Below are 24,456 nucleotides of genomic sequence, written 5' to 3' on the forward strand. Positions count from 1 at the left end.
AACAGAAAGCCCTGCTATCTTTAATGTGCTTGCATCACTGCTGCTTCAGTCTATAGCTATAGCTTACCTATAAAGCAGGAATAATGATTCTTTATTTCGAGTTGGAGGTAAATTTACTCTCTAGCATGTTCAATGTTTTAGAAAATCATATTACCAAATTAATAATTCTGCAAACACCATAAGTTTTGAATGATGTGTAGTAAATAAGGATCATTTGCAAAGAATGAAGATAAGCATAAATAATGCATCATTTCCCAAAATGCATTCATTTTCTGACTAAAAGGGTAAGGAAGTAAAGGACAACTTTGTATCTCATCAAAGCAATTAGTGCATACTGCAAAACATGCTGAAGATGGAAGTCAAATTATGCAGGCAATATAACTTGAGGCTTTTCCTATATTATGGGTACTTTACACATTAACTAATATTGATTTAATTCGATGTTTTTTAAATGTGCATGGGATATATAATGTGAATAAATCCGTGTCTCAGGGATGAAGCAAGAGCAGGCCGTCCTGTGAAGGAGACGGCGGGGTGGGAAGGGTGATGGCAGGGCAGGCTGGGCAGCAGCCACACCGTGAGCAGCGCAGTGTCACTGGGCTCACGCAAGCAGCACAGAGTCGGGTTGGTGGCCGTGCCCAGAGTCAGCCAACAGCTCCGTGGCCCCCAAGCAAGGCGACGGTGGTGGGGCAAGTCCCGAGGTCAAACAGGGAAGTGAAGTGCTTGGGTCAAGGTCAGGATTTAGATTCACAAGGTACAAGGGCAGGAACAGTCCTACTTGCAGCAGAGCTCAGGTAAGGAGCACAGGTGAGCGCCTGAGCTTACATGCAGCTCCCAAGCGAAGTGGGGAGACCCCACAGCTGCCTCTCGGCTCTCCTCACAGTGGTTTGATCCAAGATCATAGCCACATCATAGCATATCCAACCAGTATAAGCTGTGTGTGGAAAGCACCTTCTTTATCAGTCAAAATAAAGCCTGTAAATGATATCAGAACTATGACTATCCATTGCATGGATGAAAGGCAAAATGTTTTATAAACGGGCAAGAATTCTTCCATATCAGGCATGCAATAGCTTTCTTTTATAGGTATCTAAAAAGAAAGATAACCTGTTATAAACATCTATCTTAGTAACACGTGACAAAATCACATGATTAAAAAAGCCTCTGAAGATGACTTGCTGAATGTGGATTTCTAAACATATAGTCATATAGAGCATAAACTTTTACATCTGATAATAGTCATAGATGTAATAACAGCTATAATGGATATAACAGTTCAACACTGCCAGTTTAAAATAAAAAAAAATCTGTATGATTCAAAATACACATTTGCTAGCACATTATCTAAGCCTGTCATTGACTATCATGTGATTCTAAAGATAATGGTCTCAAAACAGAAGGATTATGAATGTTCTGCAACAAGGTTTAGATGCTTATATCCTACTCTGGGTGACAATAGGACAGACTCAATAACATCTTTGATATTATCCTATAATTTTAACCAGTTCTCTACCTCCTTTAATAATCTCCAACTCAGGGTTTCCACAAACAATCGCCTTATTTCCTGCCCTGTTTTGATTGAACTTTTAGCATTGTGCAATGTATGCTCCAGCTGAAGGAAGTACATGCGGAAAGAGAGAAATATTTCATGAAATGATCCAATTAGAGCTGTATCATAATTCAGCCATGTTTCAGAGACAGACCAGGTACATCCAGATGCAGAAATATAAGCATTCACTTCATTCCACGTCATGTAATTATGAAAACAATGTGCACAAATATCAAAATATAAATGCCATTGCTTCTTTTTATTAAATGACTTTCCTTGAAAGATACAGTTTGTGGTTTACAGTCATGTTCTCCTTTGTAAATATGAACTGAAAGGCAACTATTTCAAAGTGTAAGTGAAATGTACTGAGAAAAAAATGCATTATAGCAGTAAAAAAGAGGAAAGCCATTAAATTTAATGCAAAGTAAACTGTTACTAACATTTACTGAGAACTATACACAATTTTTAAGGTATTAAACACAAGTGTGTTATGCTTTCATCTTTTCCATCTTGAATTTTCATTTTTTTTTCATCTTGAAGTAGGACTTTGAGAATAAGCTTCATAATTTTAGTTTGTTTTTCTTACTGTTCCAAAATCACACTCTCCCATGGAATAAAAATTGCTGGGTATTCTGAAGAGCCAAAAAAGATTTCTTATAAATTAAATAGTCCTAGGGGGCTCTGGAGGTCTGCTGGCTTTGATTATGATGGATCAAAAACCTTTAGTGTATGATTAAGTACTTTTAGTTTTCAAAGAGATATATTTTGAAACCTAAGGATTTAATTATTTTGCTGAGTGTGCACAGTCATACTGAAAGTTTGGGATGTGTTTACACTTTTTCTTTACTGAAGCCATAATTCATATGTGTTCATCTTTGGAATGTCTACTTTCAGCATAAATTAATATATCATTGTCAGGAAAACATCTATGGTTAAAAATCATGACTAGGGCTTAGCCGTTCTAGTTTAATTCTCAGTTTTGTCACAGGAGTTGGTTATCCTTAGTCTCTGTCAAGCTTCTTTTACCACTGCACAGAGGCAAAAATATGGGAGGGAAGAGGAGAAGGATGAACTTAAGCTTTCTGCTTTCCATATGTAAAATATATTGACCAGCTAAGTGCAAATTAACAGATTCTGACTTCAGTTACACTGGTGTAATTCTGATCAACTAAGCAAACTTATTCCAGTTTTGCATCAGTGTAACTAACTGCAGACCTTGCTTTGTTGTATGTTTTTTATGTTATATATATTTTTAGTGAGGCTTTGATATTTTACTGTATTTGGTGTATAAACAGAAATGTTTTTCTCTCTTGGAATTCCTAAGATGCAACAAAAGAGAAAATACAAAGGAATCTTAGGCAACAAGTGTTCAAAAGCTGTCTTCAGTAACGATGCTGTTGTGAATGGAGACCTGTATTTGCCACGTGAACAAATGAGTGCAAAATCAACAGTTCTCGTAACACTGTGCTTTCTTCAAATCTGCATTGTAAATGGACAGATAACATGTGAAAGGCAAATGACTGTCGAATGGCGAGTGGAACCAAAACCCAATATAATAAAATGGACACTAAGAGAAAACATCTGCTCAGACTTTTACACAGAGTGCTGGAATATGGATAAAAGTATTGCTGGGGATATCTCAGAAGAGCAAAATCTCCATATCCCTCAAATATGTCCCCTACAGCTTCAGCTAGGTGACAGTCTCTTCATCTCCTCCGAGCCATCCTTTCAGATGCTTGGAATGAATTTGGCAAATGTCTCCAAGGAAGAATTTATTAATTGCCCTAAAACCGGTGTTTTTCATGAGCAGCTGATTTTTGTTTGCCAGGTCAGAGGGCTGCACCAAGTTGACCCCAAGTGGCTCGGTGTTGGAACTCATTACTTTGCAGAGCGGCACCACAAGGGTCCACAACTGTGCAGCAAGGGCCTTCGTCTGAACATAACCGTGAAGCAGCAGCTTTGCCAACAGGCTCCGCACGCACCATTATGCTCTGGGCATGGAAGATGTCTAAGTCATGTCTGGGAGAATGCATACAATTGCCATTGTTTCGCACAGTACTCTGGAAAATTCTGCCAGAAGTTTGATATGTGCTCCACTAAACCTTGCCACAACAATGCCTCCTGTACGGAGATATCCCAGCTTCCCGGAGAGTCTTATCAATGCATTTGCCCTCCACAGTTTTCAGGTATTTTGTTTATATGTAAGTAATATGTATTGTTTAATGTATAGCAAAAAAGTGCATCACTAGCGAAGTTTTTCTGTAGTTTCATTGTCCATTGCCAATACCACACATGCATTGAGTCTCTTTTATATGTAGCCTCCTGTAGCAGACTGTGCCATTATTTAAAGACAGTTTCTATCTGCTTCCATCGATGCATCCATTGTGGAGAAAGACTAAATAAAATTTCCCTGTGCTTCTCTCCTACTTAAACACCAGATGTAGGCAGGTACTTCTGCACTTACACAAGTAACAGATTTTTTTTTTGTCTGTTTGCTCAGCAGTTCAAGCTCTCCTGCCAAATAATAGAAATTGCTTGGAGTCACACCAACTTGAAAATAGTTACCTAATCAAAATACTGAAAAATAGCAAATGATTTTGTTGAAATAAAAATACCAACCTGCCATGAAAACTTCTTTTTCAGTTTCAAGCCTTTTGAAATCAAATTAGAGAAAAACAAAAACAAAATTTGTTTCCAATTAAAAAGTCAAAAATTTAATTAGAAATGCAAGCAAAATAAAATACTGAGACTTTTCCAGATTTTTTGCTTTGTAAAATTCTTTTCAAAAGCAAACATACTGTTGTCACCAAATTAAATTTTTCACCAAAAAAAAAAATCACTTAACTCTATTTATTGCAGTACTTCTGACCAGATTTTTATCCCAAGCTCATTAAGGAATTGAGTTTGGTTTGGTATCAGTCTATCAGAGACTACAGCATTTTCACATACATTCTTACCTAACCATTGTTCTTCATTTCAAAGAGAAAGAGAAGGGGATGATGGAAGTTATGAGTATATTCTTTACTGCCTTCAGACCAATGGAGATCAGGAATCCTTTAGAAAGTACCAGAAGTAATCATTCACATCACCAAAAGAAGGGATGCAGCTCTTCCTAAACATGTGGAGCAGAAACCTAGCAATGTTCTCTATGTGGACGGTAGTTCTGTGCAGTCCCAATAGCAATGCCATGCTATGAGACATGGCTGCTGAGCGAGGAACAAACGAGGCTCACAGAATAGAGAATCAAAGGCTATATTGCATAAAGTTTGCTATAATTTATTTTTAATTGCTTTTCAAATGGCAAAATAATTTCATTACTAATGCACTTGCAAAAAGGCAATTTATGCAGATATGATTATGTCAATGCTATGAAAATAGTATTTTTTATAATTACTTAGAGTTTAGTAAAAACAGTGGGAAATATTTATGGTAGAAAACATTGATGCAGTATGCTTTTTATGTCTTTTGTGAGCTCTGAGGGCTGTGTAAGATGCTTTGAAAATAATAATAACAACAAGGGCTTGGTACTACTTTAATTGAAACTGATGGAAAAATTCATAAGCACTTCTATGAAAACCAGTGACCATGCTTAATGCTTCTATCAAGCCATGCTTGAAATATTCTGCTAGCCTATATGGGACAGTGTTGGCTTACACCATCATTTTGTACTGACAGTATTGGCCAGTAAATAAGCTTATGTAAACAAGAACAACTAGAAGATTAAACCATCAGGTATTATGGTTGTGGTTACACAAGTGTAAGGGAGGAAAGAGTTTCTCCCGTCATATAAAGTATATTAGAAAGTAGAAAAGTTGACGAAGTGTGAATAATGCCATAATAACAACTCAAGTGGCAAACATAATTATATGGTATTTGGACCCATATGCTGTAATAGCATAAGCAGTTTACAATTTAAATTGTAATTTCAAGAAAGCAGTATATTAAGGAAAATTCATTCAAATTTGACACAAGAACAGCTTTTTGTTCTTAAAGCTACATTCATGCCATAAAAAAACAAATACCTACTGTACCTATAGCATTCCTAGATTTTAAGTTATATGCAAATTTGTAACTGTATGGCAGGTGAGGCTGAGTGCAGTAGCTAGTACGACAGCAGCCCAACTTGCTTTAAAACTTCAGTAGTTTTCACTAAAACTTACGATCAATATTAACATAAATATCTACCTACCTACTTATCTACCAACCTATCTATCTATCTATCTAATAAAATGATTTATTTTACATATAAATTTGTCATTTCTGGAAAAATATAAACATTTGCAAAGTTCAATCTTCCTATTCTCTTCTAAATAGGTAAAAATTGTACAGAAATAGTTGGACAGTGCCAGCCACATACATGTTTCAATGGTAACTGCAGCAATGTTACTCCAAATACTTTTCTTTGTGAATGTGACAAGGGCTTTACAGGTAAGAAACACTTTTATTTCCTGTGTTACAATAGTAAGTGGGAACTTCCTTTTTTACTGAAATAGTTATTTGAAATGACTGTTGCACAGTTTCTAGGTTTGTCAGGTTTCTTGAATGTGGCTTGTTAGAAAAGGAATTAGACTCCTCTATATTTTACTCCACTGTAAATTCTACAGGACTTGTGTGGACTAAGAAAACTGTAGAAATGATAGAGGCTTTTCATGCTTGGATCCCACCCACAAGGACCTTCCTTCTATTGATGATACGACACAGGAAGACTCGTAATCAACAACTCACTGCTTCTCAAATACAGAATTTCCAAGAATAGAGTCAGAAGTTCTTGATGGAGGCTTAGGATTACCATGCCATCTATATTTCTAACTCTTAATAGATGTGCTAGTGAAATAAAGTGGAAATATTTTCAAGAGTCAATAATCTCATGATTTAGTGGTGTATCTCTTGATTTAAAAAAATTCTCAGAGGCTAACCATCAGTTTACTCATGATTCATTGACAGATATGATGCTTGCATAAGAAAAGCTTAAATTAGCAAAAAAATCTAGAACGATCCCATTGTAAATACGTTTTTAGTGTGGTCAGGATAACAGCCAAACTTAAAATAGTGTTCATTCTTACACTTCACAGAAGAGCTCTACTGTGTTGCTATAAGAGAAGTAGTACTGGTTAGAAGAACATTATTTATGAATGAGCTAAGTATAAAGCTAGTATTTGAATATCCAAGGACAGTGAAAATTGTAAAATTTTCTTGGAAGCATCAGTTATCCCTGATAAGCACAGTAGATAAGTAACTGCCCTGAGATACAGAGCTAAAAAGAGAAAAAAGGCATAAGGGAATAAGAGGGATGCAAGCATCAATGTTTATTTTCTTAATGAAAGACTGAACATTCTTGTTCATATTTTAGTCAACTCTGTGTAGAATTATATTTAAAGAAATGGGATAGAAATGCTTAATACTAAACGCCTAGAAACTCTTTTCTATATTCCTCTCCCTCTCCTCTCTTTCCTTCCTGGAAGGGGCATTAAGGGCAGCCTCATTCTGAGAAAATTGAAGGAAGCTCTATATCCAAAGGAAGAAAGTCCACTAGTAAACTTCTCTAGGACTACTGGCACATTGCCTCTGACCATTTGGGCCTGATGGGGTCAGGGGATGGGGGGGGAGATCCTTCAAGATAAAGAAAGGCTGAATCCACAGTGACATGAACATGGTTCAATACACTCACCTCTGGTGAGGGGGGCATGGCAGCAATCATTGCAGCGTGGTCTCCAGGAATCTGGTAAGAATTAATTTACATTGAGGAAAGGAGTCTGAGAGTGAGAGTTAGCTCCCTTTTCCTTCTCTAGCTGACTGAAGGAAATGGAGAATTCTTTTTTATGCCTGAGAATGGTACCATAGGAGGAAGAGGTGAACCCTCTGGACTTCACCTCTTTTTCCTGATCTGATAAAATTTACTTCAGCTCCCACTGTAACAGGAAAGTATGTCTGAGTTCCTTGCATCAGAATCAGTTGATTAACACACAGTATGGTTTTGCAATTATTTTCTGACTGAATGTGGTCATTTTAACTCTATGTTTCTTTCCCGTGATTCTGTGCAACAAGTGTCTGCTAGTATTAAGGCAATTTCAAGAATAAAAAAAAAGCCCTTGTTTATAGAAAAAATACATTTTGCAATTGTTATTCCATGGTAACTGTGTTGTATTTTCAGTTAAGATGAGTTATGTAATTCACAATCTCATAGCTAGAGTGCTATTTTAAATGTGTGAAGTTGGCAGCAAATTCAAAGTATTCTTTTCTTTTGATGATCCAGCTGGTGCATAGAAAACAAAAAAAATGTAATGCCAAGATTGTGCAAGTGATATTTAAGATTTGATAAACTTTGGCAAACTTTTTCCCCAAATGAGGTAAGAAACTGGCAGTAACTGGTTTCATATGAGTTATGTTTTTTTTTTTTTTTTTTTTTTTTAACTTGCTTAGTTCATTAACTGATCTCTCAAGGCTTTCTTCACTGTTTCCTACAAGAAAATCTTTAATATATCTTGACAACAAAGAATTAACATAAGATATGCTGTTATTTTTATGACTGAATTCTCCTATTCATATAAGAATTTGCACCCATCACCAGAAAAAAAACAAAAGAACAATCCAGGGAACTGCAGGCCTACCAGCTTCATTCCAGTCCCTGAGAAAATCATAGAGTAAGTTATTTCGGAAAACATTTCTTGTACTTTATGAAGAAGAAAGTGACTGAGAATTGTCAGCATGGATTAACCTATGGTAAATCTGACCAACCTGATTAATTTCTATGATAAAATAACTGAATTTGTGGACACGATGAGAGCAGTGGTTATCATTATCTTCATCAAGACTTTTGACACAGTTTTCCACAATATTTTTGCATGTATGTTAGGATTTTACATGTTGGATGGGTGGACAGCTAGATGGGTAAAGACAGTAAGATGACTGGGCTCAGAGGATAGTGGTTATTGGGTCATACTCTACCTGGAGGCCAGCAACAAACAGGTTATTGCAGGGGTTTTTCCTGGGACCTGTCCTATTTAACATCTTTTAAATGACTTAGAAGAGGTGATGGAGTGCTTGTCCCGAAGGTTTGTAGATGGCTGCAGACTGGGGAGGAGCAGTCAAAACACTTGAGGGCAGGACTTCCACCCAGAAAGACCTGCACAGATTGGAGAAGTGGGCCAACAGCAAGGTTATGAAACTCAGTGAAGACAAAAGTCCTGTACTTGAGAAGGAAGAATCCCTGGAAATAGTATGCATTGGTGAATGAGTGGCCAGCGAGCAGCTCTGCTGAGGATGGGGATCATGATGGGCAGTAAGCTAAATATATGCCAGTTGCATGTCCTGGCAGCATAACAAGCCCGCAATGGGCAGTATTAACAGGAGCACAGCAGTAGAGTGAGATCATCCTCCTATATTGAGCACTTAATAGACCACATCTAGGGTACTGTACCCAATTTTAGTCCACCCAAAACACTGACAAACTGAGGTAAGTACTGTGGATGCCACCAGGATGGTCAAGGACTGGACCACGTGCTGGATCATGTGCCTTATGACGAGAAGCTGAGGGAACTAGACCTTTTTTTTGTGATGAAGAAAAAGATTTCGGGAGCCAAACAGCAGCCTTTCAACACCTATGAGATTGTCAAGGACACAGAGCCCCAGTGGAGCATGTTGGGAGGGTAAGAGACAACATGCAGTTAATGGATATATGGTAAATGGATAATGCATATAAGGATAAACTTTTTCACCATGAGAACAACCAAGCATTAGAACAGGTTTTCAAGAGGTTAAATAGTCTCCATTCTTGGAAGTTTTCAAGAGCAGACTGGATAAAACTCTGAGCAGCCTCATCTGACCCCATATCTGACCTCACTTTGAGCAAGAGGTTGTACAGAATCGCAGAATCACAGAATGGTTGAGGTTGGAAGAGACCTCTGGAGATCATCTAGTCCAACCTCCTTGCTCAAACAGGATCACCTACAGCACATTGCACATGATCGCATCCAGACGGGTTTTGAATATCTCCAGATATTCCTCAGGGGTGCTGTTCACGGTAGGAGGAGGGCTTCTTACCTGCCTCCCTCCTCCCCCCGAAAGTCTCAGGGTGCATGTCAGGCTGTTTATATGGTTTTGTATTATCTGCTTCCCTCTTGGGGGGGATGCCTGCGCAGGGTGGCAGTGGCCCCGCCCCGTGCACACAAAGGGCTGTTGTTTGCCAGGCAGTGTCTGCCCATCATGGGGCTGTGGCTGTGGCTGGAAGAAGTACGTGGCAGTTCTTTTCCTTTTCTGCAGAGAAGGACCTGGGAGTTCCGGATGACAGGTTGACCATGAGGCAGCCATGTGCCCTTGTGGCCAAGGCCAATGGTCTCCTGGGCTGCATTGGGAAGAGTGTTGCCAGCAGGTCGAGAGAGGTGATCCTGCCCCTCTACTCAGCCCTGGGGAGGCCTCATCTCGAGTCCTATGTCCAGTTCTGGGCTCCCCACTACAAGAGAGGCATGGAGCTACTGGAGAGGGTCCAGCGTAGGGCTATGAAGATGGCTACAGGACTGGAGCATCTCTCTTAAGGCTGCGAGAGCTGAGCCTGTTTAGCCTGGAGAAGGGAAGACTGAGGGGGGATCTTCTCAATGTGTACAAGTACCTGAAGGGAGGGTGTCAAGGGGACAGGGACAAACTCTTTTCAGTTGTCTGGTGTGACAGGACAGGAAGCAATGGGCAGAAACTGAAGCACAGGAAGTTCCGCCTGACCGTGAGGGGGAATTTCTTCCCTGTGAGAGTGACGGAGCACTGGCCCAGGTTGCCCAGAGAGGTTGTGGAGTCTCCTTCTCTGGAGATACTCAAGGCCTGCCTGGATGCAACCCTGTCTAACATGCTCTAGGTGACCCTACTGAGCAGGGAGGTTGGACTAGATGATCTCCAGAGGTCCCTTCCAACCTCAACCATTCTGTGTTTCTGGGGCTGGGGCTGGGCAGGCTGCAGCCCCTGGGACCCAACACAGGTGCTCAAACCAGCATAGCCCAGCTCAGGCCATGGCCATCCCTAAGCCCCAGCACAGCACAGCAGCACAAAGATCAGCTGAAGAGATATAATTAGCTTCTTTTAGTGTGTTTTTAACTCAGCCAGTTAAATAGGGAGTTCACATTTTTTTCAACTTGTGTTTTATTAGGGACCTTAATCAGGACCCTAAGTTTTCAAGGGGTTATGGTGTTTCCAGACATTGATTCAAGGAGCTTAGTGCATCCACTTCAGCTACTAGGGAGCCTCTGAGTTCAAGAGAAAAGTTAAATCTTTAAAGTTAGATGCTGAGAATACTTGGCAGTGCTTTTCATATTTCATTGTGGCTAAAGCAATTTAGGCAATAATCACTTGACTGCTAGACAATTCTAATGCAAGTAGCTGTAATTGACTATACAAATATGATACAGAACAATCTGCCTTACCTAATAATAAAGATACATACATAATAAAGACCTATTGGAGCTACACCAAATGACATGAATTAGTTTATCTGATCTAGCAGATTTTTGTTTTCTTAAATATACTTTTCTGGGATAATTTATTGCATACTTCAATAATCTATTTTTTAAAAACTTCCTATGAATTTTGATAATCTTCCTACATCATACAGTGCTTTTTACTTTTAATAATAGCAAACTATCATTGGTTAATAAAGCAATTTCACTAGAATGAATATATCTCTAATAGTACTTTCTGATAGACAAATATAATTCCTCTGGGATAACAGAGACATGTATACCTCCTGTATTTAATGTTGATTACTGAACAGAGTTGCTTCAGTTGCTGAGCAGCTCAGTGATACTGTGGTCTCTTTAAATTAGAGTTAGCTAACTTGCACTCAAGTTTCCTTATTATTAAAGTTATGTCAGGACAATTCTAGTAACCTTTCCCAAGCTTATATGTAAATCAAGACATTGGAGAGTAAATTGTACAACTCACTGACATACTAGCCCAAGATGCCAACTTGTAAGCCTTTAACAAAATGAATTGTAACAAATTATTTTTAAAAAGGGAGAAGATTACTGACCATGAGATAAATAACAATACTTGGTTCTACAGGAAATAGGGAAATTGACCCATTATAAGAAAAGAAAGACTGTCAGCTCTAAGATAACTCTGAAAAAGATGGTAATGTGCAAACATTTGTGGGTGCTGTACAGATTGTGAGTGTTGTGCTTATAATACTCTTCAGGAAAATATGTTTGAGCTATGATAAGTGAGTAGTTTTGTTGAAGAAATCTAAAGCAGAATCCTAAAAGATAGCTTAATTTAGGCAATTTTTTTTTCCTGATCTTTTCTCTTCAGTTCTGCAAAAGCATGTTGTTTGTCAATACTGACATCAACCTCATCTTAAAAATATGGATGAAAAGGTCATTTATATGAAGTGATTTAATAACAGTTTTCTCTTGAAGTAAAAAAATAAATAAAAAAAGGAAATTATTTTTAATTGTCTCAAAATTAATTAAAAGACAAAATCTGGATATACTTGGGCAATATGTTAGCACTCATGGAACACATAATCATTTAGCAGTTATTTATTATGAAGCCAGATATATGATTGCCTATGTTATTTAGAGTAACTATGAGATAGTGTGGTTCAGGATAAAGTAAATTCCTTTTCCTAAATAGTTTTTCTTCAAATGAATAATTTTCTAAAATATTTTTCTTCAAGGAAGGTTATTTTTTTCCTACATTACTATTAATATCATATTTCACAGTGAATTTTATGACTGAAGGTTTTTTTTTTTTTTTTTTTTTGATTACTTCCATTTTAAATTAAGTCTATTTATTTTTAAGTTTGAACCCAAGAGGTTCTTAATCCAGGAATTTACTCAAATGCTATCCTATGGTTAGGGCTGGGGTTAGGATTATGGTTTAGAGAGGTAGGAAGCCTTGACCTACAGTTGTGGCAGGATTGCATAGAGGCTGCAGGAGGAAGAGGCAGGTTGCCACAACAATTCTCCCTTGAGAATTGCTGTCCACCTTGTTCTCCTCCTTGTCCACCACTCAACTAAACCTAGACTTAGGCTAGGGTTCAGTATAAGGTTAGGTTTAGGGTTTGGAGGGAAAGCAGCTCAGAGACAGAGTAGGAATTCCCTGAGAATATGTTCTTCTTGGCAATGTTGGTGGTCTAGAGTCATAAGATTGCAATGTGATTACAAATAGCCCATGCAATAAACTCATGAAATGTGTATTTCTTCATCATAAGTGTGATTCTTTTAAATGCTGAATAATTTAATGATTTAAGATCCTTTTAAGTTTCAGTCAAGATACTGATCCTTCTGTTTTTATCTGCAACAGTGTATCTTATATATTGTATTTACAATCATTTATTCAAAGTGGTGTATTGGGACATAATTACTTACCTTTAGAATCAACAATAATAAGGAATAAACCTTATTAATGTATTTTTTTCTAATAGAATTCTTATACCTTCTGTTGTAGAATTCATACTGTTCATGTATAGTATTACACATAATAGGTACTAGAATAATGTCCTCTGTATTGACCAGCAAATTATGTTACAAACAATAAAACATTTATACTTAAGTGAGAATACTAAAGTATGCAGTGATGCTATCTCACGCTATCCTATGCCTGAAAAGGGTCTTTAAATGCACCTAGATTAATTAATCATAGTTTCTAATGGATACATAAAATAATGCATGGCTCTGAAGTTTTTAATTCAAATTATTCATAGATTTATTTACTCATTATAAAATTACTATATAAAGACATAGAGATATTAGCATTCACAACATCATCAATGAGACTGATAGTTATTTGATTTAGATTAGCTTGAAGAGCTAGCTAGCAAAGAGCTTTCTTAAACAAAGTTGAATGAAGAATGCAATAAAGGCATTTTTTGAGAAGGTGAGGCTGACAGCTGTTGCTGTCAAATTTGAGAGTAGCAACTCATTTGTTTTTATATTTTTATTTTTTAAAAAAGGATTTCTATTTGAAAATTAACCACTTCTGCAATGATATTTAAAAAATGGTATTTATAAAGCTCTGATTTGCTATAGTTACTTGTCTCTCTCATACATCCACCTCTGATATATATCAAATGCTTATATGCGTTCCCTGCTTTGTGACCCCGCTGACTCTGTATTAAGTAATAGAGATGGCAAGAGATTATCTTTTGAGAACAACTCCATTCTCAAATTCTCAGCGAGAAAAAGTGAATCTCTTCAAGCATGCTATTCCATCATCAACAAACACTTTCAGCAGAATGGCTAAGCCTGTAAGACCATAACGTGGTTTCCCCATAAGACATATAAAATGGTGTGGCTGATGCGAGCTTGGAGCTAGCATTGCTTTGTGTCTCAGCTAGTTGCCTATAAAGTGAAGATTCTTAAATTTATGTGCCTACTTGCAGATATTTACATAGGAGCTAAATGTCCCAAGTTCTTATCCTATTCATTGGATTTCTAGACAATACAGTAAATGGAGCTAAGAGAGTTAATCAGCCAAATGGCTCATGTTTAGGGTCAGCTAAATCACTCTCTAAGTTCCACTGACCTGTACTGGCTAGTTCACAACTGGAAATAGTAGTTTAAGACTACATGCATGCATAGTTCTATCTAATCATGTAGCTATATAACCACCTGAATTTAGATATTTTAATCTAGAACCAAACTCACACCTAGCATTCCTTTGCAGAGCAACAAGTTGTGTTTCCTCTGAACAACGGATCTTATCCTAGATGTTACTCTGATTATAATAAGTTTCTAGATATCAAAATGTAGACACTATCGCTAAGTGTATGAAGGAAAACAAGAATATTTTTCTCACTCCTTCCTTCTTTATAAATACTATATTTAAATATCTAGAATATTAAATGAAAAAAAAAGCTTTCATTTATACCCTTTTCCACATTTCAATACAGACAAAAAACCTCACCACCTCCTACATAGCATTTCTGTGTTCTCCCTGTACAGCTATCTAATTACAAGCATTTCAATAGTCTGACATTACTGCAAATGTGGCTAATTCAGTTTAATTTGTAATTGTGTAGATGTATGAATATTTAATAGTTTAATTTTTAAAGATGGACATATTGGAAAAGGAAATATAATTTTTAAATATTTTTGTTCTAAGAATCTATTATAATGATGAATTAACTGTTTCCTGTAATAAGAATTCATATGCTCTGTGCAGGGTTGTACAAAATTCTCTATACTACCCTAAAAAGTATTTTTAGCTAAAAGCATCTTTCAGATTATAGTTTAAAATTTCATTTTACATTTTCCAGCTGTAAATCACATTATACAGAAAAATCCCTCAAACCCTTATATGCAGAATTACAAAGATAGTTTTTACTGAATTTCTGTAATTTCTGCCTCAAAAGAGATAGATCTAAAATGGCAATAATGAAAGATGAGATGTAATTTCCCTTCAAACACTAATTTTGTTATGTTAGCCTATCAGTAGAGATCTTCGAATCACAGATGCATCAGTTGCAGAGTACAGGTATGGAGCAGAAGGGTCCGATTTATCCCTGGATCCAGCAACTCCTGCTTGCTCTGCCAGACCTAAGATGACTGATGCCAGCAAATAGCTTACAATTGGTAAGTCATTCAGAAATGGACCATAATAGTCCTGCATAACCAGGGAAGAGCAGATTTGCATTGGGACTCATGTCTAAAAGGAAGTTCCCTGTAAGTAAAGGCTAGTAGGAAATTAAGTATAGGATAATAGGCCAGAAAAGGAGAGGAGAATGTGTGTTCAACACTGACTTATAAGATATAGAGGATTACATGGAAGACTGGTAAGATATAAGAGGTCAGTAATATAGTTTAGAAACAAAACACAAAGGAGTTAGACATTGCTGAGTACTCCAAGAAAGCAGGGCTTAGAGAAAATTTAGAAACAGTAAGGGATGAATGGCTTGTTACTAGGAATGATTAGTTTAGGGTTGAATGAACTAATTTAATACTGGAGCCTTAGAGTCTTGCAACAGAAACAAGAAATACACTTTAAACGTATTTAAACATATTCTGTGAACTGATCGTCCCTGTAAGTTTGGCAGCAATGTAAAGTGGGCTGATTGCAAAGAGGTTTGGGTCATAGTATGTTTGTTACAGTCTTCCAAGAACAACAGAATTGAGCAAAAAACTTGAATATTTATCCATTTCCCTAATTTGGACCAAGTATAATGTGAGTTTACTGTGATCTTGTGACTCCACCCACCGCTTGTATTAACAAAAGTGGATGATTTATGCATCATGCTTCCTCTTGATCCAGTGAGCTTTGTGTAATCCAGTAACAAACCTCATTTTCATCTCCTTTCTTTCCTACCTATAGACACTTATTTTTTGCAGAACTACTTATAACCTCTTGTCCCCAAGCAGTAAAACCCGATTGCCAGGTTTGCCACTTTTATCAGTTACGGAGTTTTTCAGCTCTCTATTCTCCAGGTATATTCAGAAGCCATTCCCCTCAAATAACACATCCATCCCTTTGCTAATCTGATTAGATTAGCAAATCTATTATATTATAGCAATATATTATAGCAATATATTATAGCAAATTAGATTTGTGTAGGCTAGCAATAAACATTGGTATGTGGTTGGCTTGAGGAACTAGTAACTTGAAGGTGAGAGCTCAACCTGGATCCTGCAAGATTGGCAGTACTAGAGAAAGAGCTCTGAGACCACCAGAAGTGAATGGCCTATCCTGATATTGATTAGGAGTCGGTCTATCAGTAACATGCCATTCATGTTAGGGTAAAGGGATTCACTAGTTAATCAGTTTAACTAAATACTGAATTCTTCTTTGCAAGAATTGCTGTTAACAAGACTAGTACCATGAAGGGCTGTTATATTATTAAATGATATACTATACTGTTACATATTTTTTGTAATTTTTATTAAGAGTTGTCACTGAGTTTACATTGTTGGATGCTTGGACCACCTATACTATTTAATTTTATCATGGTTTCTAGAACGGTTTTAACCTTGACTAGCCTCTCTTTCCCTAAATATCTATAGCATGGTTGTGAGTAAGCCAGGGACTATTCTCAGTAGGAACTTTGGCTGCTTTGGAGGCTAATAGAGTTTAATATAACAGATGTAGACATTTTGTACCAGCTGGGTCAATATCAGAGTATGGTCCTAAACAATTTTAATATTAATGCAGACACAGTACATGAATCTCATGGTTTACTGCTAGCTCTGGGATCATGAACTATTGATGCAGCTAAAGGTTATGGTAATACTACAGAATAAAGGATCAGTTTTACTGAAGAATTCTGCAAATCTTATACTATGATAAGGTATTGAACCATGTCCAAGAAAGACGAGTCTAACAATAACTTTTGGGGTGTGCAGAGAAGTACAAGAATATTGCTAAAGCTAGAGTTACTGCTGTTTTCATTTAGCTTTTTAAAAAGGGAAGTTGAAGGTGTAGTTTCAATGTTGGATTTTTCAAGCCCTGAGAGATAAGAATTGGACAACTAAGCAGCTGAACGGGAAATGTTTATGATTTATTTTTGTAGAAAGATCCCATACTATTGCTCAATGTACTACTGAGGTAGAAATGGATTGTAGATTATGATCCTAAAAGACATAAATCCATCAACTATACTTGATTTTTTTTGGCCATACTTCTAAATTCATGAAGAAAAACTAGGTTTTCCATCTTCCCATCCTGACTTTATAGCTCAGATCTCACTGGGAATTACATCTGAAATTAAATATTAAGTATAAAACACTGGCCTCTGTGCAGCTTCTCAGCAGCCCCTACGCCTACTATCCCAGGCCTGTGAGATCCTAATAAAACATTTCTCTTAAAGTACCTGATTTCTCTAGGTGGTAACAATAAAGCTAAGGGGCTTTGAAGGCTCCAGATGACAGTCCGTGCATTTAAATGCCTAAGTTAGGTTGTCAGGATCTCTTCTGAATGATCTGAGAGGCACTTACCTTACCCCTTAAACTATGGAGGTAACATAGGCTTCTAGTCTGGAGAGACTGCCCTGTTGTAAGTGTAAAATACATCAGTTATCAGTACTAGGTAGATGGGTTTCTGTTCTTGGTTCCAAGTCCATGAGAATTTTCATTTGTTTGAATGTAGTCAAACCCCTTGATTTTTCAAAATCACTCATCAACTAGAAGTCGTCAGATTATAGTATTTGTCATATCAAATTAATTCTACCTGCAGTTCTTGAGATATAGGGCAGTTCTGACTCCTCCAGAATCATGGAAGCTGTGAGACCCTTTCTAGTCTCAGACTCCTAACTAAAGCTCTCTACTAGTAAATGAAGCAGGGCCATGACACCAACTGTCAGTGACTACAATCATCCATAGAGTTTGTTACTCTATACACATTATTGTTTTGGCATGGCTTCATTTCAAATAGTGTCTAGGCAATCTTTGCGGATTACCAGGGACTATTCCAAATGCTGTTCATTTTCTTTTCTGTGGTTGGGAGACCTTGAGAACATATGTCATGCCTTGCTACTTGTCCTAATGGGCCTTAGACCACTTAAGTTTTTAGTACAAATGCAGCCTAAGACTTCAAAGTTTTCAGGAGTTGTGGGTCCATCTCTAACTCTCTGCCATCCCACCATCCCAGAGTTCTCAATCACAGATCCTAGTCTGTGGTTAGATAGATTACCAAGAGCCAGTTTTTCACATGGCATCCAAATATATTTTCTATTATTCTATACTGAAAAAAAAAAAGTCATGAAAACAAAAGTGAAAATGGTCAGCTTGGTCAAGACTAGGAGAAGTTAAATAGGAGGATCCTAGACTTGATGTGGCCTCAGATGGAAAGGTTATAAATAAAAAGATGAAAAGTATAGCCTCAGTAAGAGGTTCTGGAGGAAGTGAAGGAGACATTCAACCTGGTACACTTGGTGAACATTTGCCATTGTTTCCCCCTTGCTGCAGAACAGGCATAAATCAGGAAAACCCATGTACTGCACAGTGAAATCTGTGCCGTCCTCTCCTTTCTGACCACAAACTCAGCTTGGAATATTGTCTGGCCATAAATGCAACCTCTTCATATATTCATAAAGCTTTAGCTGGCTGGGCTTAGGGTCAGCTTGTGGTACAACCGTGTGGCCTTGAATCAGAGAGCTGTGTGAGAAGGGCTGTGTGAGGAAGACGTTGTGAAAAGGAGGGACCTTCTCTCCCCACACCCCTGCGCTTTGCTTGGTAGCTGCTTTTAAGCTCAGCATACATCGTAAGTATGCCTGTGCCTGGTCTTGTATCTCTCTGATTCTGACCCTGATCCTAACCCACTGACTTGGCTTTCTAGCTTGATGTCTCACCTGCCTTACTGCTACAGACTTCCCTGGCAACCTGGGCTGTTGGCTCAGTCTGGTTGTACCACTGCCAGACCTGCCTACATTTCTATTTATGCTGGTAAGGTGCAGTCTCTGATTGCCTTTCTGCAATTCCTAGCTCCCGGCTGACCTTCCCTTATGAAGCAACTTGACCTTACTACTCCCTGCCATATACTCGCCCACCAGTTATTTGTCTGCTGCTGATGGCAAAAGGCCTTGCCAGTTTGTGTCTGAAGAAGGTGTAGGGGCAGGAATATGGAGTGGAGCTCAGGCATGCTAAGTTGTCTCTGTGATGTGATTTAAAGTTGGGCCAATGAGTTGTTGTGAGATCTATTGAAATAGTGTGCAGGAGACAGCCAGCTTATCAGACAGAAATTCAAAAAAGTTTTACAGACCAGACCCTAGCCTCCTTTCAGAGAAAACCCTGCAGAGGCTCAGTGCCACTCTTAATCACTGAGACTAACCAGGATTACGAAGGACAGGAATAGTGTGTTAAATCACTCTCTGTCCTCCCCCTCCACATGTCTGCTACCAACAGGTAAGGCTGCTGCCCAGGTTTCAGTTTTCGTGTGGGCAACTCACCTTTTTTATTCTTCAGTCATTATGAAATTCATCCAGCCAAAAATTGGCATAAATCATAATTCTATTGTTATCTGTTTCTCTCACAGAAAGAATGTAAATCCTGAGTACTGTTTATCTCTAGCTGATATAATAATTGAGGAGAAAAAGCTGAAACTTCACTTTTGAATCTATTAAATTTGTTTTCATGCCCAATACATACACGGAAATATACACATATTCAAAACATACACAGATTTTGATTTACTACAGAAGAAACTTTGCCAGCCTTTAAGAAAAAAGTATTTGTAAACTAAAGTTCTTCAGTAATTCCATAGATTTCTTATTAATTAAAAAAAGTCTAACTTGTTGTGTACATTACAAAAGTAATCACCTTTCATTTCCCTTTGGAGAGCCATTTATGTAGTTTTAGTTTTGTCTTGGAAAACCTGTATTAAGAAATGATTGTCTGATGCCAGACAAGTGTTTCTATTTCTTTCAACATTTCTATCTGTATCTTCTAATTTTTTTATTATAATTTGAAATGATTAAAGGTAAAAATGAAAGTCCACAAAGAACCGAGATGTCACCCAACAGTAAGATCTGGAGACAGAAGTAAAGACAGGCAATGAAGAATTATCTCCTGACTGTTTTACTTGAAGTCTCAATTTCCTACAGAGTTTTCCTGCAATCTTTTTATCCAGAGAAGGAAGGGGGTTTTAACTGTCATTTCATGTCTTCCTAGTCTTTAGTTGGCATGCTCCTGCTTGATTACTTTCTACTTCTTTTAAGTAGAGTTTAAAGATGAATGTTTATCCTTACCATGATGAATATATATTAAAGATGATTATATCCCAGCTATTCCTCTTACAAGCAAAAAGATACAGAAAGAAAGAGAAAACACTCACAGTTCGCACATCTCTTCTTTGAACAACAAAAATGAAAAACATCCAAGTCATCTCTTCTCTTGGGTGTCTTTGCTGCTTGAATAGGAAGGAAAGCCACAGTTATTTTTTTCATAGCTCTATACAGAGGTAGGAGAAAAATCTTGGCAAAATCCTCTCACTGCACTCTTGAGCTATATTTCATTTCTTTGTGGTCAGGATGTTTTTTATTGCCTGGGCAATGTGTTTCTTGCTGTCTTTCTGTTTTCCCCTTTTTTGTTATCATTCAGGGAGTGGAAATAAATATGATCAGCAATTAAAACACAGCCTGTGATAATTTTTAGGATAGCTGATTCTATAGCATTTCAAATGAAGGTGTTGTGCCATTTGTTCTCCATGGTCAGAAAATCTGTTCTGGCCTTGTTCAGCTAACTAGTACAACACAAACTGTGAGTCTCAGTAGCTATATGTTAGACTGAAGCTTGCATTTACTTCAAGGAAAGAATAGAGTCTTTTACAAGTATGTATAAAGTGAATATGCACATCATAGCATTAAGTGCATGGACTAGACCCAATTATATGCTTTCCTAAGTGCTTTGCTGGATCAAGGCCATACATAATTTTTTACACACTTCCTTTACATCCCTGTCTTAACATTTTACACCTTATGTTACATTTGGGAGCATAAGAAAAAAAGCCAGAGCAATAACAACTTTGGAATTAAAAAGAGTAATTGCATGCATTACTTTGTGGCCTACAGTGATTTTTGCCATTGGTTTCAGTCAATAGATTGTATCACTAACCTTTTTTAAAATGATACGTTAACAACAGGATTTGAGTAAAGTTTAAAACTGAGATTTCCTATGAGATCAGCCTTGTCAGAAAACAAGACTTAATAGTAATGAAGCTGCATTTGACAAAGATGTTACTAATTCCTGTAGTAATTATCTTTTTTCCTCTGCAATATTGTAATGTATTTTAACAAGGCTTTGGATGATTTAGACAGATATAAATGTTCATAAGATTCAAATTAAATCAGTGCTTTTTAGATAGGAGGAGTTTTTTATTTACCCACTCACAGAAAAGTATGGTTCTAGAAAAAGTTAAGAGTTAAAAATTATATAGTTTATGTATAGATAATAATACAAAGTACAGAAAAATAATTTTCTCTTTGAGATTTACTGAAAATATATTTTACAGCAGACTTAATCTTACCATGAGTATAATTTAGTTTGACTTATGTCAAGTTGATGTTCCTCTTCCTTTAGATATTTATGTATAAAGAGAGTATTCTCCTTCATAATCAGTCTTGTCCTGCTTTGTGTGTCCTTTATATTGCTTCAGACTAGTTTGTGGCTTCACAGATATAGTCCTGCACTACAAGTGCACTTAAAAAATATATATATATATATTTATTGCATCATGACTGAATGAATATAGGACATTGATTAACATGGAAACTATTTTTTGTTATCCACTCATTTGATAGGGCCTAAATTTTGTGAAAATTTTTATAAGCCACAAGTTCCAGTTTATCTTCTTATTCATAGTTATTTAACTGAATATTTAGTGGATTCAAACACATAATAGAAGGTTATCTCTTACTATTGCCTCTAAAGGAAGTAAAGGCAAATTTTCTCTTACTTTCCAGTCCGTTTTTTTCAAATATTTAACACAGCTGTTCATAATTTTTTTATTTACAAATCTCTCTGCTCATTTTAATCTGAGCGCAATTGTAGTTCAGTTTCTGTTTAAAACTATTATGTTAGGAAAAAACAAAACTGTTGTCCAATTGCAATTCCTAAATGTCTGATCCTTGGTCTTTTTTGAATATCAATCTAAGAACACAAGTTTTTATTCAAATAGCCTTAGAGGCAGCAGGGGGAAAAGATAGAAATAGAATTTTTGCCTCTACTTTCCAGTAGGTACTTCACATAATTGCCCTGAATAGAGAGAAAAATGAACACAACATTGTAGAGTCTGAGTCTACACTAGTTTTTATTTAAGCAATAAGAACATAATATTGTGACAGTGGAGATAATAGTAGAGACTATGAAGCACAGTCAGACTGAGTTCTGCAAAATCCATGAGAGAACAGACGCAAGCAGTATTCAAGAGCCCCAATACTTCTTTCTGCATGTCTAGGAAAATGTATTTTGAAGGAAGATGAACCAAGTGGGAATTAACATTTGGGATTTTTAGGCAAGTATCAAGGCTAAAAAGTAAGCCAAATGGTCTCCCATCTTTATTTGATGGATTCACTGCCTTAACATGCTAATGACATAAGGAGTAATATGAGCTAATGATACCAAAAAACATTTGATAAGTGTTCTATCCTTTCCTGAAAATTTATTTAAAACTGATATAGATTTTAAAAAGTCCCAATGAAGGTATGCCCATTAATGATGAAGTCATATTCCTAAAGGTCTTAGAGTAACACTTAATTTGCACAGATACACAAGATTGCATTGTCTTGATGAAATGATACAAGACTGGCCCTTGCAGTACAAGAGTCTTTACAGCTCAACATCCTTTTGGTGTTTCAGGAAGCCATGCCGGTGATCAGGCAAGCTGAGGGTATCTATTATGAACAGGAAACATTATGAGGAAACATTAATCTTGTATATTAACACTTCAGAGTAATAACTTGGGGTTATTAGGAAGGAAAGTGAAGGAGGAAGGGAGTGGAAGAAGGGAAGGAAGAAAGAGAGGAGAGGGAAGGAAGAAAGGCAGAGAGGGAAGGAGGAAAACAGGCAATTTCTCAGAGGCCTCACTATGGTATCAAAGCTGACTACAAGCTATAGTGCCATCTACTCATCACAACATTTAATTGTTCATATTGTAATATATGAAGACTTGTATAATGAGGTACCATTTTACAATCTTCAATACTGAAAAGAAGCTGCATTTCTAAAAAGCCCATAGCCCCAGTTAGACAACTGGCTGAAGAATCCCAGCACAAATATGGTTTGTGCTGATTATGATTTTAGTACTTTAGTTTCATTAGTTATGAGTTTACAACATTATGCACCTGATCAGTTAATTTCCTATCTTGATATTTCACTTGTGAATTATACTGTATCAGGTGCATTCTAGTGTAAAAAAACTCTTTTTTTTTTTTTTTTTTTTTTTTTTTTTTTTTTTAACAAAAGGGATAAAATAGATTTAATGTACCTAGTATGCCCAGGCACCAGGCACATTTATATTGTGTTTTAAATCATCCAAAATTTTTTCTTTTTCTTGTGTCTTCTCTTTCATCCTGATAGTACAGGTATCTTTTCCTACTTTGAAAATAAACCCACTGTGCTGAAAGAGCATTTGTCATTAATGATGTGCTTTGGACAGAACTACATATTTAAATGACATCTTTCAGCAACTGATTGTAATGGTTTTATTAATGTGATTAAAAGAGGCACAAGCTGATAAAGCATATACTATATAACATATTACCATGAGTTCTTAAAAGCGAGAAGTGGGAGACTATAGTTAATATCTAAATACACTTGAAAATTTTAAGGAACACGATATTGTGATTAACACATATCAAAATGATCATTTGAAAAATAGATCTTGAAGAAACTTTGTATTATGCATACATACTACAATTAGACTTTCAAAAATAACAGCATCTATAAAATACTAAAATACATAATAATCACTGAATAAAAGATACAAACAAAATTGACTGACATTTCAAGTGCAGCCATAAATCATTATCTTATATTATTATTTACCTATTATTGGTCCTAACCTGGTCAGTATCAGTGTCAATATATGTCAGAAAACACAAAATAAGTGCCTGGAAAAGTTACGAAACTAGCAGTCTGAATAATAGTGTTATAGGTGATGCATCCGTGTTTCTTAGTACAGCGCGGTCATTTCAGCACTACAGCTCTTAACACAATCAAATGCAGTCTCCTCTAACCAGGAGAAAAGAACACATCATTTTTACATAAGTATGTCGTATTTGCAAAGAAGGGACTATTACTTGACATTAACTTCATTTAAAAGATGTAAGATTATCATAGAAAACAAAACAGAGAGAAATATCAAGAAGTAATCTAGAACTCACCCCTTCCCGCAGGGGGGTTAATGACATTTATCATTTCTACCTGCATTTGTCTGGAAAGTTCTTAAAGACCTCCACGGATAGAGACTATAACCTCTCAAGCTATTATCATTAAGCTGTCTTA

At 36.7% G+C, this 24,456-nt stretch overlaps 1 protein-coding gene across 1 annotated transcript in view; it reads left to right on the forward strand.

The window, feature by feature from the left end:
• The first annotated feature begins 546 nt into the window (after positions 1 to 546).
• Positions 547 to 24,456, forward strand: part of EYS (eyes shut homolog) — an 872,934-nt gene continuing 849,024 nt past the window's right edge. Inside the window, exons 1-3 of the mRNA XM_062573097.1 lie at positions 547 to 754; positions 2,845 to 3,735; positions 5,864 to 5,977. Coding sequence (XP_062429081.1) covers positions 547 to 754; positions 2,845 to 3,735; positions 5,864 to 5,977 — 1,213 coding nt within the window. The remainder of the gene's footprint in view (positions 755 to 2,844; positions 3,736 to 5,863; positions 5,978 to 24,456) is intronic.

Source organism: Rhea pennata, chromosome 3 (genome assembly GCF_028389875.1).
Source record: "Rhea pennata isolate bPtePen1 chromosome 3, bPtePen1.pri, whole genome shotgun sequence".
NCBI classification, from domain to species: domain Eukaryota; kingdom Metazoa; phylum Chordata; class Aves; order Rheiformes; family Rheidae; genus Rhea; species Rhea pennata.